This window comes from Acanthochromis polyacanthus, chromosome 15, assembly GCF_021347895.1.
Source record: "Acanthochromis polyacanthus isolate Apoly-LR-REF ecotype Palm Island chromosome 15, KAUST_Apoly_ChrSc, whole genome shotgun sequence".
Taxonomy (NCBI): domain Eukaryota; kingdom Metazoa; phylum Chordata; class Actinopteri; family Pomacentridae; genus Acanthochromis; species Acanthochromis polyacanthus.
The window spans coordinates 30103283-30120241 of record NC_067127.1 but is presented as its reverse complement, the minus strand read 5'-3'; the positions used below and the strand labels follow the sequence as shown (position 1 = coordinate 30120241).

The 16959-nt window shown below is 40.1% G+C and overlaps 1 protein-coding gene across 3 annotated transcripts in view; it reads left to right on the top strand.

Annotated features, from left to right (window-relative positions):
• The window catches only part of slc30a6 (solute carrier family 30 member 6), a 580472-nt gene that overhangs the window by 73024 nt on the left and 490489 nt on the right, over positions 1 to 16959 (top strand). For all 3 annotated transcript variants that reach the window (XR_007947027.1, XR_007947026.1, XM_051959637.1), the window contains exons 9-10: positions 8676 to 8770; positions 15652 to 15700. Coding sequence is in view for 1 of the 3 variants with exons in the window: in XM_051959637.1 (XP_051815597.1) it covers positions 8676 to 8770; positions 15652 to 15700 (144 nt within the window). In the remaining 2 variants the exon portion in view is untranslated. The remainder of the gene's footprint in view (positions 1 to 8675; positions 8771 to 15651; positions 15701 to 16959) is intronic.

Below are 16959 nucleotides of genomic sequence, written 5' to 3'. Positions count from 1 at the left end.
TCAAATCAAATCAAACTTTATTTATATAGCACCTTTCATCCATTTAAAATGCAACACAAAGTGCTTCACAGAATAAAAGAATAAAACAACAGAGAGAATAAAAAACATTGTGTAACCAACAATATATATATATACATACACACATATACATATATATATATATATATATATATATATATATATATATACACATACACAGATACACATACACAGATACACATACACAACATACAATGTATATACACATGCGCTCACACACACATACACAACACGGTGCTGAGACACGGCAGGGCACTGAGGAACCATGTGGGGAAACACCTATGGGAGCCCTCCACGCCTGGACGCGCCACAGCCCACAGAGAGCGCCGCCACAGAGACCACCCAGACGCCGATGGGCAGGGGCAGACCCCGCACTAAATGCAGAGCCGCCCCAGCCCCTCGGGCCCAGGAGGCCTCCAGGGCAACGCCCCCCGCGGGCAGACCGGGCATACATCCCAGTGTGGAGGCCTCCCATGAGGAAACACTGAAGCTAAGAACTAAAAGACTAACAAGAAATAAAAAAGCAGGTATAATGCATAAAAATTAAAAGCTTTAAGAAAGTTAAAATGTAGAGATAAAATAGACAAATAAATAAATAATAAATAGTAAATAATAAATAAATAGTAAATAAATAATAATAATAATAAGGTTTTAAGATATAATACTGATAAAATGCAGAAGTGCAGAAGAGCTATAAGAATATAAGAACTAAAAATAACATAATAGAAGAATTAAAAGTTTAAAAGAAATCAGTTAAAAGCCAAACCAAAAAGATGAGTCTTGAGCCTCCTTTTAAAAACATCAACAGTCTCTGCAGTCCTGATGCTCTCCGGCAGGCTATTCCATATTCGAGGGCCATAATGGCTGAAAGCAGCCTCCCCGTGGGTTTTTGTATTTACTCTAGGAATAATTAAAAGTCCAGTAAATTAGATGTGGCTGTCTGTAGCCATTCTGTGGTCTCAGAAATGTTTTTATTACTGAGAAAAGCATGCAACAACTGAAAAAGAAGCACAGCCTTCGCCCCAAACCAGGCAGTTAGCTAATTTTATTGTGGCTAAGGCTATGCTATTGACTAACAGATAAGTTAGGAGGCAGATTACTCTAAAACAGTCGTAAATAAACAATAATCAATATTGCTTTAAGATCTGGACTAGGGATGCACATTTTAAATTTTTTGTATGACTGATAACCAACGCCCTTTAACCGATTAATAACCGTTAACCGATAAGTTTAAATGCCCTGTTGAGTGGTTACATGCTGCCACTCCGACATTCTGCCATTCCGACATACCACCATTTAGACATATCACCATTCCGAAATACCGCTATTCCGACACACAAACGTCCCACCATTCCGACAAGGCTTTCCATGTAAGGAAATGTGCGTTACTCCGAGTGAGTCACTGACTCGGCGCTGTCCGGTGCTTAACTGCAGATTTACAATGACAGCAAATACTCATCTAAAATGTAAAAAAACTACAAGATTTAGATATAATTAACAATACTGTAGACGTCAATCATCTCCTATTGCTTTTTAAATTATGTGGAGAGCGAGCGCGCTGGTGACTTCTTTAATTGTGTGTTCTGATTAATTTCCAAAATAAAGTTTTAGCTTCTGAAATTCGATTTTTAAACAGTTCTGATGGAGCTTAATGTTTATCTGGATGATGCGGCTTCATACCGAACCATTTCACTGTAAATCTGGACGACCCGCCGTGTGTCTGGAGATAAAAAATAATATTCAATGCAACTCCGATTTTGTGCCACATGCGTAAATGCACACAAAGATACACACCCTCCCCTACTGTACAACATGAAGGCAACTGGAATTAATCCGTGACTTAAGGTGTCATCTGCAGTGCCGTCATTGATATCTGTAATATTAATGTTGCATGTGATGCCAGCGTGCATGAAGACGCACGGGCTCTGTGGAGAGCTCCACTCCAGCTGGCTGCTGTGACAGGTCACTGACACTGTATTTCTGCTTACAGTCAGTGATCCCTGAGATTCAGACATCAATCTGACATGTTTCAGACTAGCCCGAGTTACATTAAGACGCGTAGGCATATCTTGATATTTACAGTTTCAGGAGATTTTAATAATAGATTAGTTCCATCTCGTTTTACATGACTGGATAAGCTGGTGCTTCGAAAGTTGCATTTGGTCCTGTTTGGCCTCCAGTGCCTTGCATACAGGTGTGCTGTGGTTGAAGTGCCTGACAAGCCGCCCCGCTGCAACAATAACACGATGCACAAACACGTTAAATCCATCATTTACCGCCAGCTGCAGTGTATGTGCAAAACAGGGGATCGAGTCCCAGCTGACCCGTCCGGGAGAGTTGGCTGCCACGATGTTGCGCGCGTTGTCGTGGACGCATGCGGACACTTTCCCACTAAGTCCCCACGTTTCCCCTGCATCAACCAGTTTAGCTGTGAGGTTATCAGCTGTGTGTCTACCTGGCATGCTCTGTGTTAACAGGACAGCAGAATTAACTTTCCAGTACTCATCAATATAGTGACATGTAATTGTCACGTAGCTCTCTGTTGTAAGCGCGGTCCAGCAGTCCGTTGTAATAGCCACGAACTTAGTACTTGCAAGTTGCGTTTTCAGTTCTTTTTTCCTCTCCTCAAAACGAGCCTCTAATCGTCGGGTAATGATCGGTCTTGATGGAATTTGGTAATTAGGCTCGATATATAGCCCATTAGCTCCTGGAACCCTTCACCACTGACCACACTGATGGGCAAAATGTCTTTCCACCATTGAACAGATTTTTTCCGTTATCTTCTCAGACCACCGCGCGTCACACTTTCTCCCGGCCATCATGGAGGGCAAAGTTAGCTGCGATGGTCCTCCATCGTCTGATCCTGGATGCTTGTTTCTAAAGTGGTACTGCATTGTACTCGTACTGCTGGAGTATTTCAGTGCTGTACCGCATAATTTGCAAATGACCTCCTCCCCTTTCCGGTCGAAATTGTCCCACACAGAACTCCTTTTTTTTCTCTTCATCTTCGCTGTAAAGTGGGCTGTGGTGGAAAGCACGTGATGGCATGTGTTGCACCTGTCGACACGCCCCCATGAGTTGATTTACTTACGTAGCTAAAAAACAAAATTAACCGATAGTATTAATCGGTCAAAGTTCCTGTTATCGGTTAACGGTTAAGCGGTTAACCATGTGCATCCCTAATCTGGACCTTAGTGGACAGTAAAAGTGACAGATTAGCAAAACAAAGAAGAGCTGCAGAAGGCAAACTGATCAATATCTATTGATCTCACAGTGAACTGAGGAGAGCGTTTTAGCATCTTGTGATGTACTAGCACTGTCACTTCTATTGCTATTGTACAAATTCAGCAATAGTATTGTTTATTAATGAAGAACCATAGTTATGAATGTATATTGGTTCCAAATACCGGTTCTCTGCCCAGTTGACAGCTGGTGGGTTAAAGCTGTAGGAGCTGCTCAGGTCACTGCCAATGCAAATGTTGACTCATTAACTAGCAAACAACAGCAACAAGGAAACCAACAAATTGTTTTTGGGCAAATGATGCCTTTTTCACAAAAGGCATGTTGTTTTTACAAAACTTGGTTTAATTGCACCATTTATCAGAATAAGAATCTGCATATTTTTTACTCAGTGACAGTCCTTGACCTACTCGTTTGTGATGAGCTGTTCTGTTGGGAAGCTTCACCAAGTCTGCTCTTTAAATTGGAAGATTTTATTAAAATCACTTGATTCTATGTCTCATTTTGACATCCTCTTAAAATAACGGTGCAAGTTATTTTTTCAGGTTTTTCAGAAAGCACAAAAACCTGAACCTTGACCTAGGCCATTGTGCTACAGGGGCAGAATCACGTGATCTGTTCAGCTGAGGATGTAGGTGATTTTTGCCCCTGGCAGTTCTTCTGTGTTTTGTTTAGCTTTTACTGTTCTGCCACTTTTATTGTCCATTAAGGACCAGATCTTAAAGCATTATTATTAATTATTGTTTTCCAGACTCTGTTTCGGGATAATCCATGGCATCCTCCTGGCTTAGCCGCTAGCCATTAGCATAGCCTATACCACCCTGAAAGTAGCTAATTTCATGGTTTGTGGCGACAGCTATGTTTCTGGCCAGAGGTGGCCAGCATCGTAAGGGATGATTTTGGAGAAAAAAAAAATTAAAGCTGCAAGCAGCGTTGGTCGGGTCCTCGCATACGAGCAGGCCGGCTGGCCCGACTGGCCAACGCAGTTCCACCAGGTGCTGCTAAAACTGAGAGTGTAAATTTTCAGCAAGATTGCACCACATACAGGTTAATTACACAGCAGTTCCTGTTTCATGGTGAGAAATCCAAAATGGCCACCAGGTGTCACATGGATGTGATTAGGGCCAGACTCTGATGACACTTGTAAAATTTGAAGCAGCTTGGACCACATACAGGCTAGTTAGACAGCACTTCCTGTTTTGTGGGGGGGCATTCAAAATGGCCGCCAGGTGGCACTATTACTGTCAGTGTATATCGGCCTATGTATGTGACTGTGAACGGACTCTGATGACACTTGTAAAATTTGAGACAGATTGGAGCATGTACAGGCTAGTTAGACAGCACTTCCTGTTTCGTGGTGAGGCATTCAAAATGGTCGCCAGGTGGCGCTATGACTCGGAGTGTATATTGAACTATGGATGTGATTGGAGACATCATGTTTGAAGCTTCTCTAAGTCTGCAGAAGATGCCCTCTTTAACACGCTTGTTCACAAACCTATAATAAAGCGTGCAGCCACTTTCAAGATTGTAATGTTTGCAGTATATTTTTCCCAACTCTGGTCCTGAAGTTGTTCTAAAATGAATTTACATTGTCCTCGATGCTATTCTTATCAGCTTTGGGTCGACAGGAGATCCTTTAGCTCCAGAACTGTCCTCAGACCACCTCTGGATTTGGCTTAATAAACAGGGGCCTCATTTATAAAGCTTGCATACGCACAAAACAGGGCTAGAAAGTGGCGTACGCCACTTTCTACGCAAAGGTTGTGATTTATAAAAACAAACTTGGCGTGAGAATGTGCGCACCGGTTCGCCAACTTTGATTCTTGATGCTTGCTTACGCACAAAACAGGGCGTAAATCACAAACTTTGCGTAGAAAGTGGCGTACGCTGTGTTCGTTGTGATTTCTAAAACAAACTTGGCGTGAGAATGTGCGCACCGGTGCGCCAACTTTGATGCTTGCTTAAGCACATTTTGGAGACAGAGGGAACGGCAGTGCCGGAGGGTGAAGTGGCGAATTGAAACCAGACTGATCTCAAACCTTTATTGTTATCACATATTAGACTTAAGAGCCGGATAATCATAAACCCTCATTGTTGTAGATGTTCCTATAGTGCGCCATTCGGCCGACGACTGTACTTGCAGAACTATGTTCATATATCAGCAGGGGCGGATTGAACGTTATTTCATTCGGTCGTTTGACCGAAGGCCAGGCCAAATCTGGGGCCTGTGCGGTGATCTTTATTAAATAATTTTGTTTATTGATCACCCGGCGCCCGTATAGCTCATCGGGGAAAGCAGAAGACCCATTTGCAGGGGTGGTCTCCGACGCAGTGGCCCGGGTTTGACTCCTGCCCGCGGCACTTTTATGCATGTCTTCTCCCCATTTCCTGTCACTCTTCACTGCAACTATCACAGTAAAAAGGTAAAAAAAAAAAAGTAAAGAATTTTGTTTATTTATCCATATGTGGCCGAATGGGATGAGCGTCCAACCATTAATCAGCCCTGTACAGGCACGCAGGCACACATGCTTCACACCACAACCCCCGAGTGAAGATGAATTTGTCTATGTGAACCGAAAAAATGTACAATCAATCAGTTTACAAATTATTTGTACATCGGACATGATCATAACAAATTTAGTGGCAGGGTGGCCTGGGTCAACACATGATTCATTCATCCTGACGCACAGCAGTGAAAAGACTACCGGCCGGCGCTGCATGAAATGCCGTGGATCAGCAGCTTATTTATATACAGATACATTCATGACTTACTTTGCATTGACCATTCATGGTAAAATGTGGGTGTGTTGTGGGCGGAATGTGAGGTGGATCCACCTGTGCAATCTTCCAGCTGGTGTCTGATTTATCAAGAAATTGCATGCAGCTGTGCTTACGCAAAGTTTTATAAATCAGGGGTGAAGGGCATACGCCCTTTTCGTATTATAGGCGTACGCAAACTTTAGTATGAATCCTACGCAATGTTTTATAAATGAGGCCCCAGAACTTTAGCTGGAAAACATGAAAGGCAACGTAAATGTAGAGTTCTTAATGGCAGAACAGGGTTGAATCTGAAGGGTTTGGAAGCAGAGTGGTCTAACCCACATTGTTTTGAGAAAAATGGGTTCAAAGTTTTGTGCTTTCAGGAATGCTCTAACATTGGAAGTGCCACTGTAATGCTATGCTTGAGTTGTTTGTTAGAGTGCTTTGCTGCTAAAATGTAGACCATAAAATCCATCCATCCATCCATTCTCTACAGTCCCTGACAAAAGTCTTGTCGCATAAGGATATAGTAACCTTAAATGGCATAGAACTTTATTTCTAATCAATCAGTTCTCACAGAAAATGGTCCATTTTAATGTCAAGGGCTTTCACATTAAGAACTGAGTGCAAATTGACCCCGTCATAAAGTGTCCTGATGAGCACGTCTTGGTAAAGCCCATGACATCTGTTTTTGCAAGGACAAAAGTCTTGGCATGTCTTTAAATGATTCAACCAATCACAGATTAGAAGTTCACCTGTGACAAATACTGTAACTGACATATTCCCAGGTGTGTATAAAAAGAAACCCAAGACACAAGACCTTCATATGAAGCCCAACCTGACCCCGACAGCATGCCAAAGATCCAACCACAGACCAAAGTACTGATCATCAAGACCCTCAAGACCAAGTCTGCTGCTGAGGGTGGCAGACATCTTTAATGTATCCAAATGTCAAGTAGAGAGGATAAGAAAAAGATCTGAAGAAACTGGTGACGTTTATGACAAGTCCAGGTCAGGCAGACACCTGTTAGAGAAGAGCATTTGTTGCTTCGACAGTCCAGGGTCAGCCCTTTTTCAACTCCAACAGATTTACACGTGAACTGGTCGCCAGAAATCCCTGTATCGACAAGAACAGTTTGTCAGATTCTCTCACATGGTGTTCTCCATGGTCAAATTAGTGCGCAGAAACCAGCATTAAACAGAAGACAACAAAAAATCGTGTTGCATTTGTCAAGGTCCACAGCTTGCAGGAAGGATGGACAATGAAAAGTGGCAGAAGGTTGATTTTTCTGATGAATTATCCATTGAACTGCATCCCAATCAATGCAAATCCTGCAGAAGCTGCACTGACCCAAGTTTCACCAAGAAAACAGTCAAGTTTGGTGAAAGAAAAATCATGGTTTGGGGTTACATCCGGTATGGGGTGTACGAGAGCTCTGCAGAGTGGATGGAAACATCAACAGCCTGAAGTATCAAGAAATTCTTGCTGCCCATTACGTCCCAAACTATAGGAGAGGGCAAATTCTGCAGCAGGATGGCGTTCCTTCTCATACTTCAGCCTCCACATCTAAGTTCCTGAAAGCAAAGAAGGTCAAGGTGCTCCATGAGTGGCCAGCTCAGTCACTAGACATGAACATTATTGAGCATGTCTGGGGTAAAATAAACCAAGGCTTGGAAGATGAAACCCAAGAATCTTGATGCACTCTGGGAGCCCTGCAAGACTGCTTTCTTTGCCGTTTAAGATGACTTTATCAATAAGTTATTTGAGTCATTGATGAGACTATGGATGCAGTCCTCCAAGCTCTGGAAGTCATTAACAATATTAATTCTTTTTTGCAAGACACCATGACTTAATGTTCTAATGTTTTTATAGCATATTTGTGTATTCAGAATAAAGTATATGTATAATTTCAACATTATTTTTGTCTGCGACAAGACTTTTGTCCAAGCAAAATCTGACCTTTCTGTCCTAATTAAATGATAAAACTCAATGAATGATACAAAACTTTATTTTGGCATAATAAATATAATCTAGAGGGCTTTGTCATTCATATGAGCCATTTCTGATTCCAATTGATCAACTACAAGTCCAGTTATTTGTTGTTCCGACAACTTAAGAGAAGCGACAAGACTTTTGTCAGGGACTATATACACCGCTTTATCCTCATTAGGGTCGTGGGGGTGCTGGAGCCTATCCCAGCTGACTCGGGCGAAGGCAGGGGACACCCTGGACAGGTCGCCAGTCTGTCGCAGGGCTACATATACAGACAAACAGTCACATTTACACCTACGGACAATTTAGAATTGCCAATTAACCTCAGCATATTTTTGGACTGTGGGAGGAAGCCGGAGTGCCCGGAGAAAACCCACGCATGCACAGGGAGAACATGCAAACTCCATGCAGAAAGATCCCAGGCTCAGGCCAGGATGATTGCTGCAAGGCGAAAGTGCTAACCACTACGTCACTGTGCAGCCCAGACCATAAAATACTACAGACATTATATAGGGCTCAGTTCAGATTTCTTGTGGGTTAGACCACTAATTTGTTTGAAAAGGTGCACAACTGAGTATCACAAAGTACATTTCTTGTTAAAAATGTTTTTGAGGATTTAATCAAACATTCCATCTCTCTGCAGTGGTCGTCTGCTGGTCGGGACGTTCGTCGCTCTTTTCTTCAACCTGCTGACTTTACTGTCCGTCAGGAACAAGCCCTTCGCTTACGTCTCAGAAGGTAACCCCAATTCTCCCGTTTAGTACGTCTTAATTCACTGTGTTTTCTTACTGGAGTCATTTCAGAAACTCTACCTGCTTTCCATCTGTGTTTAGTGTTTCTGAAGAGTCGAATGGATTTAGTCTTTTTTTTTTTTGAGTCTCTTCGTTTCTCCTCTGGACGGCAGAGGTTTTGTAATCCTCACCCTCACTGGGGAACAGGCACAATTTGGCTTTTGTTATATTTTGGGGGATTACCGAAGTGAAATGAAATGCTGGCTCACTGTTCTTGTCAGTAGATGAATCACAAATGGCAGCAGTGGGATCAAAGGTTAGTCCCCTCCTAATTGCACAAGTCAGTTATAAAACCAAACAGTTGTATGCCCCTGAAATAGGACAATATGTGTTTATCCAAATTGTTTTCTAAAGATTATTTTGGGGTGTGTTTACAGCACATGAAACATGGATATGATGCAACACTACTTATCGAGTAGTCTCTCTCTTCTTTAGGTCTCTGCATCTAAGAGCAGGACAAATATCTTGAGGATATTAGCGACCAATATCTCATAATTAAGAGCAGAAAGACTTGAGCTCAAAGGCGAGGGATTAAAATGCAGCTCAGCCAGTTTCTCTTCTCGTTTGGTGTCATGAAGCAAACTTTTTGCCAATTTTGTCTCATTTTTCATGTCAAGTCCACACAATAAAACCAAGATTTGTAGTAGGATCCAATCAAGTGCTTCCTGTTAGTAGAAAACATGAATTTCTTTGATTATTTACTAAACAAGGGTCCACAGCTGTTACCAACACTAGAAAAAACTGTGGCTCTAAATACTATACATGTTTTAGTCTGTACATCTTACATTTATTTCCTTACTTGTCTTTTCTCTGCTGTAAACATAACCTGCAGTTCAACCAAAAAGTCTCAGAAATTTTAGAACTGAACTGTAGGTCCCATCTGAGTTATTCATACCTTCACGGTTGTATCAAGCACTGCAGAATTTTTTTTTTTTTTTTACAGAATCTTGTTCAAGCAAATGGTTTTATTTTGGTAGATTTAGAAATGAGACATGGTGAATAGAGTGATAGAATTGTGCGATTTTAAGTCACATGATGAGTTCAAGTACCATAGGAAGATTGAAAATGTTACTGTTTTTACTGTTTCTTCCTCTCATAAATGGTGTTATTTTGCTTATAAAAAATGATATGTATTTTTGGTCTTTTAAGTATTTGATTTGAAAAAAATACCATATAGAAAACATATAATTCATATTTTTATGAATGTTTGGGTGCTGAGGATTAGTGTCTGGTCTGAATATAACCTTAAAGTTGACTGACTTTTAAGGTGGAATACCAGAGTTGTAGATTTATAAAGAGCAGAATTTAAATTTTAAGAACTACACTACAAACTGACGATGAAAACACAAAACGGAGCAGAGGAGATGTTGTAGGTCAGAGAGCAGGTCGGGTTGGTGTCGACCTCTGGACATTTTAACTTCACTGATACTCAGTCAGCTGTAAATACACACTGCAATGTGGTGATGAAGAGGAGGAAGCCTTCATCCCTCCTTCATTTCTCTCCCTCTCAGCATTTCTTCCTTAATAAGTCAACAAACAGTGAAAGAGAGAAATGATGTAGAGAAAAGGAAACAAGGAAGGAGGGAAGGAGAAGATGGATATGTGAGAAATCCTTTGGTTTCCTCTCATGTCCTCTGCTTTTGTCCTCCTCTCCTCTCCTCTCCTCTCCTCTCCTCTCCTCTCCTCTCCTCTCCTCTCCTCTCCTCTCCTCTCCTCTCCTCCCTTCTCTTGTTACTTCCTCCTCTTATCTCCTTTCCTGTCTTCTTTCTCCTCACTTTTCCTCATCTTTTCCTCTCCTCTCCTCATTCATTTCTTTCCTCTTATCTCCTCTTATATCATCTCCTCTTATTTAGTTTCCTCCTCCCTTCTTGTTTCCTCTCCTCTCCTCTCCTCTCCTCTCCTCTCCTCTCCTCTCCTCTCCTCTCCTCTCCTCTCCTCTCCTCTCTGTTTTCAGTTTAGTTTATTTGAAAGGGGACAATACAATTTCATAAAACACATGATTACACATGGTTAAAAAGGCCAGAATTAGCCAGAAGGCTAGTTTTCTTCTGTAGTCCCCTGGCCATGATGTGAAAAAGCAGTAAAATACATCTACAGGAGAAAAACATGGTTAGACACTTGATAGGGCACTAATGTAACAAATAACATGTACATAACAAACTGTTAAGAGAGCACAGGGCACACAATACCTATACAAGATACATATTCAAGCACTTACTATACAATTAAGAGAGAATGAGACATCACAACATATCACAACATAACATTTGATCACAACATCAAAGCATCACAACAGGCTTCCTCTTCCATCTTTCCCTCCCCTCCTTTGCTGCTTCGTCATCTCCTCTTTTCTCTCTTTTTCTTCCTCACCTCTTCCCTTCTGTTTCCTCCTCCTCTTTTTGTTTTATCCTCCTGTCCTCCTCCCTTCTCTTCCTTCTTCTCTTTCCCCTCTCCTCTTTTTCTCTCATCTTCATTTCTTCCCCGTTTATTCTCTTTTTCCTTCTCTCCCCTCTTTCCTCCTCTTTTCTCCTTTCTTCTCTTTTTGTTTCCTCCTCCCTTTTCTTTTCTTTCCTCCTCTTCTTTCATTACCACTTTGGTGTCCTCGTTTCACCTCTCCTGTTTCCCCCACCCTTTTCCACTCCCATCTTTCCTCTCCCCTCATTACTTCCACCTCCCTTGTTTCTTCTTCCTCTCCTCTTTTATTCCTCCTCACTTCTCCCTGCTTTTTCTCTTCTTTTCTCCTTTCCTCTCTTTTTGTTTCTTCCTCTCCTCTTTTCTCTTCTTTCCTCCTCTTCTATCATTACCGCTTTCCTCTCCTTTTTCTTCCTCTTTTAATCTCCCATCTTTCCTCCCCCCTTTCATTACATCCTCCTCCCTTTTTCCTCCTCTTTTCTCCTCTGTTTTTGCTCCTCCCCCTTCACCTCCTTTCCTCTTCTATCTTCCCCTCTTTATTTCTCTCTCCTCTCTTCTGTTTCCTCCTCTCTTTTTGTTTAATCTTCCTCTTTTTTCCTCCTCTCCTCTTTTCCTCCGTTCTTTCTCCTCTTCTCTCCTCTGACTCACTTTCAGTATGAACAGTGTAGAGATGAATGAGGTCAGCTGTGTGTGTGTTTGTGTGTGTGTGTGTGTGTGTGTGTGTGTGTGTGTGTCAGCTGTCTGCTCTTGCGTTCACAGCAGTCTCAACATCACTTAACATCTGACATTTTGGAGAGAAGGAGGAGGGGGGATGAAACTACACAACAGACACACACTTAACTTTCCCCAAACACACAAACTCTCTCACTCATTGCACATTCAGACACACACACACACACAAACTCTCTCTCTGACAGAGCGAGACTAAAAGTGCATTACGCAACCATGTTCCAGACAGTGGTAATGTAGTGTGCCAGGGGGCCGTGCGGGCAGAAGAACACACACCGTCGTACACACAGATCATAAATAAGTCACTCCATTAAAATGTTTGTTTAGACTGACTCACCCTGCTAGCAAAAACAAACAAAACACACACACCTTGGCTGCACACACACACTGATTCTGAGCAGGATGGGATGTGAAGGCCTTTGACCTGACGCAGTGCCTTCGGGCCCGGCGCTGTCGCCAAACATTAAAACCGGCGACGATGCAGCCGAGCGAGAGCGCTTATCTTTTTTTAAAGATGAGAGGGCGATATTTTTATCCCCTCATGGCGGAGGAGATGGCTCGTCTCCATTTAAAGACTTTATAATCAGTCTGGACCCAAAATAAACAAAAGCAAATCTGAGCAACAGCATCAAATTTAGTTTTTTGTTCCAGACGCTGCAGGAATCTAGAGGAGGGAGACAGCTGTGAAAGGAAACAGCTGTGGCTTAATATTTCATGCAGCGTTGAACTAGAACTTTTATGTTCTTGTCTTTGTCTGAAACCTCAGAGATGGAAACTTTTCTTGCACATGAGCGCAAGTATCATTGTAGGGGATTAGAAAGTTACCTTTACTGAAATGACACTGATAAGGAAAGGCTATGAGAAAAATTGTTCATTATTAGTGAAAAAATCCATCCTTTTTCTGGTTGTAGCTGCTTTGATGTGAAAATGATCTAATTCTTAGGTATAATAGATTTTTTGCCTCTAGATTGTTGATCAAACTTTTTTTTACTGTTTCATGGCTAAATATGTTACATGTTTTGTGTTGTTTTCATCTGAAACCCTCAGTCTATCTGAAGAACTTTTCCTCCACAGGCAGCGAGGTTTCATTGGCCACGTTTACATTAAGTTTTTTAATTCTGAATTATTAATTTGGAATTAAAGTTTTGTGCTTCGCGTTTACATGGACATATTAATTCCGAATTAAGGTTTACATGGACTGCACGTTTATTCCCCTTCCTTAATTCCGCTTTAATGCTTGGGCGTTGGAAAGGATTCTGATTGGACACGGAGTGGACGTTGCGTATCCCTGTTTACCGGAAGAAAACAAACTCCATTTGCCGCGGCATTTCTTTTCCCCAACAACGTGGAGGAACAACTTAAACGCACGCTTTTTGCTTTGCTTTTTATTGTCGTTTTGAAAGTACAACTCGACAATGGCGTACTACTTCGTAAGGTCACAGAACGTGTACGTCGCCACGTCATCGCTACGTGTGGAGCCAAGCATGCACAGAATGACCGGAATTATTAAAGCGGAATTAACTGTATACGTGAATCGAACGTACACAGGAATTAGTTTATTCGGAATTAAGTTTATTCGGAATTAACTTTTTAATTCGAAACTAAATGTTTACAAGGAGATTTTAAAGCGGAATTACCTTTTATTCCAAATTAAAGAGAAATTAAATGTCTCATGTCAACATGGCAATTGTAGTGGATTAAAAAATTACCTAGAAAGTAAAAGCTCCAAAGAAAATAATAAAGTCAAGTTAGTTATCAGTCAAAAACTCTATAATTTTCTGGTTCCAGCTACTTAAATTTGAAGAGTTATTTAGTTCTTAGGAGATAATTGTAAAGAGTCATTTTTGCCTCTTGCATAATTTATCAGACATTTTGCACAGTTTTCTGGTATTTTATAGACATTTATACAGCCATGGCCATAAGTTTGGACACAGCATGACTTACTATGTCTGTTTTGATGTGTATTACAGAACATAACTAATATTTTTTGACAGCACCAGTTTAATTAGTCAACAAATCAACAAGGGATATAATATTATCAATAAATTCCAACAATTGGAACAACTTTGTTCCCAAAACATAATATTAGAAGAAAATAACAAAAAATGCAGTACTTTCACAACCGAATTTGGTAAGAATAACAAAATGACACCAAACTCTTTTGATGTTTTTTTAAAATATGAAACTTAATATAGTTCTCAGGAGTTGTGTACTGTATTGTAAGTGACAATTTTGTGGTATTTTCTAAGAGTCACAAGCGTCATGGTACTTGTGTCCAAATTTATGGCCATGGCTGTAAATAATCGAACAACCAAATATGCTACGTGTTTTGTGTTCTTGTCTTTGTCTAAAACCTCAGATCGACTGTAATGACTTTTTCTTCGCAGTAACAAGCAACAATCTGGTGGATTAGAAAGTTCTCTGAATGATTTAAAAGAAAAATAATGCAGTCAAGTTTATTATTAGCAAAAAACAGTATTCTCCATAAAAATGTGTTATCTGATGTAGTTTTAGTATTGTTATGATAGATTTTTGGCATCTCAATTGTTGATCAGATGTTTGTTTTTTTTTAAAAAACTATTACTGACATTTGTTTTGTTATATGTGTCACATGTTTTGTGTTCTTGTCTTTGTCTGACACCTCAAGGACTTAAGTTTCATTGTAGTGGATTAGAAAGTCGCCTCAACAATTTAAAAGAAAAATAATGCAGTCAAGTCACTTAACAGCCAGATAACTTCAGCTTTTTCTGGTTCCAGGTGCTCAAATGTGAAAGTTACCTCATGTAGTTGTTAGTGTGTGATTGTTATAATAAATTTTTGGCTTCGACATTTTTCATTATTTCATGGCTAATATTTTGTAGATTACACCTTATTAGAAAGTGCAGCAGTTGTTCTCTTTCTCAGGTATGAGTGGATTAGAAATATACCTTTACTACAATAGAAAAAGACATTAAAAACAATTGAATAAAATTAAAAAACTGCAAACAATAAAAACATTATCTGTACAATGTTATTTTAGTGGTTTTAATTGTAGTGAAACTGTTCAATGGAAATGTTGGAAAGGAACAAATTAGTCCTTAATATACAGATTATTTTGTATAAATAACACAAATATCTTTAATTTAAGTGATAGTATTTGCTCATTTAAATACAGTTAAAAAAATGTGATTTTACAGTCAAATGTTGATAAATAGGCTTTTAAAAAATTGTAGAAATAAATTTTCATATTGATGTTATTGACAATTTTTCCAGCTTTTTTTTTACCCTCAAGAAGAAAAACACCTTTACTGTGATTTTTGCAGGGAACATTTCTATAATAACAGGAAATTGTTGAAATTTTACTTCTAAACAGTTAGAAAAAGCATTTTGAATCTAAAATCTCTACAATGGGCTTTTTTCAAAGTTGCTTTTTACTGATTCTCCGAGGATTATCATGACCTGGAAACACGGAAAATGACCTGGAAAATCTACACAGACGTATCAGTTATGCTAGTCTTTGATTGCTAATAATTCCAGTAAGATTTGATCCTGAACTGAACATCAGTGATCCAACCTGTACTGTTACAGTAAAGGTCATAAAGTCTGTCGATGTCTTTGTTGCTGTTTTTTGTTTGTTGTTGTATTAAATCGCTGTGACTGATATGATTCACACTGAAGGCTGCTCTCTCCGTCTGTCTCTTCCTGCAGCCGCCAGCAGCAGTTGGCTTCAGGAGCACGTAGCAGATCTGAGTCGAAGGTAAGAACATCAACAGTCATTATTTCTCCGCTTGTCGTCCGTCCCGTCTCTCTGTTTTCAGCCTCTTTATCAGCAGATCTCAGGTAGGAACAGGAAGGATCTACTTACACCGACTCGACACGCAACCATCCTGTTTGTTGGCGCATATTCTGTGTTAAAGCTGCACAATATATCCACACTGAGATGTGCAAAATATTCACATCGGCCAGATAAAATAAGGGAAAACAACTCAAACATGCCAAGATTTCTGCTTAGTATAATATATGTATTAATATAGTCTGATTGACTCAGACTTTCTATATTTTTAAAGCTTTATTTTACAAAGGAGTTTGTGAACCTCTAGGCTCCACATGTGCAGCAAAATGAGCAAAGAACAGGCAAAACACGTCAAAATGAAGGTTTAATTGCAAAATTAAACATAGTGTCAGTTGTAGGGCTGCATAATTAATGGGATAATTATCCCAGTCATGATTTTGGGTTCTCACAGTTAAGCAAACATGATTAACTGTGATATTGGCATTAACTCTTTTATTAATAACTGTGCCAGTCCTAGAAAATGTCATTATTTACATGTTAAAGAACGGGCCAAAAATCTAAATAATGTCGACATCAACAATAATTTGTTCTTGTACTACAATAAATCATAAAATTACACTTCTTTTGTGCTTTAATCGGCTAACAATGCTGTTGTTTGCAAGACATTTGCTGTTATTCAGAAGAAAAATTATGTACATAAGGGACTGAAAATGGTAAAGAAGTTTTTTAAACCCGTATATATATTTTATTTTTTTAATTACAGTTAATAAGTAAAATCACATAATGTTCAAATGAAACTTTTATAAATTTCTTATATGCTGTTGATCCTCAGGGCCAGTGACCCCCTGATTAACTTACTCAGCTGTCAGGGAATCACTGGACCAGCTCTCCATCCTACGGGTCCGGTTCTACTGCCCCCTGAGATCTTACTCAGAGGGATGCTCCAGAACTGTTAAGCTGGTAGACGAGGAAAATTCGCCTAGCTGTCTCACTGCCTTCATCCAGACGCCTATCCCTGCTTCCTCTGATAATTAATTTAACCGAGTAGCCACTTCGGTAAAGTTAAACTTAATCACCAGACACGCCTGTTAACGGCAGCTTTTCCTCTCATAGATCTTGCACTTGTTAAGTTGCTAGGTTAATTCAGAGGTTATGGACATATAGACAACCTCTAGGATATGTTTATACAGGGCCAACCTGGCCCCCATGACTAGGTAACCTTT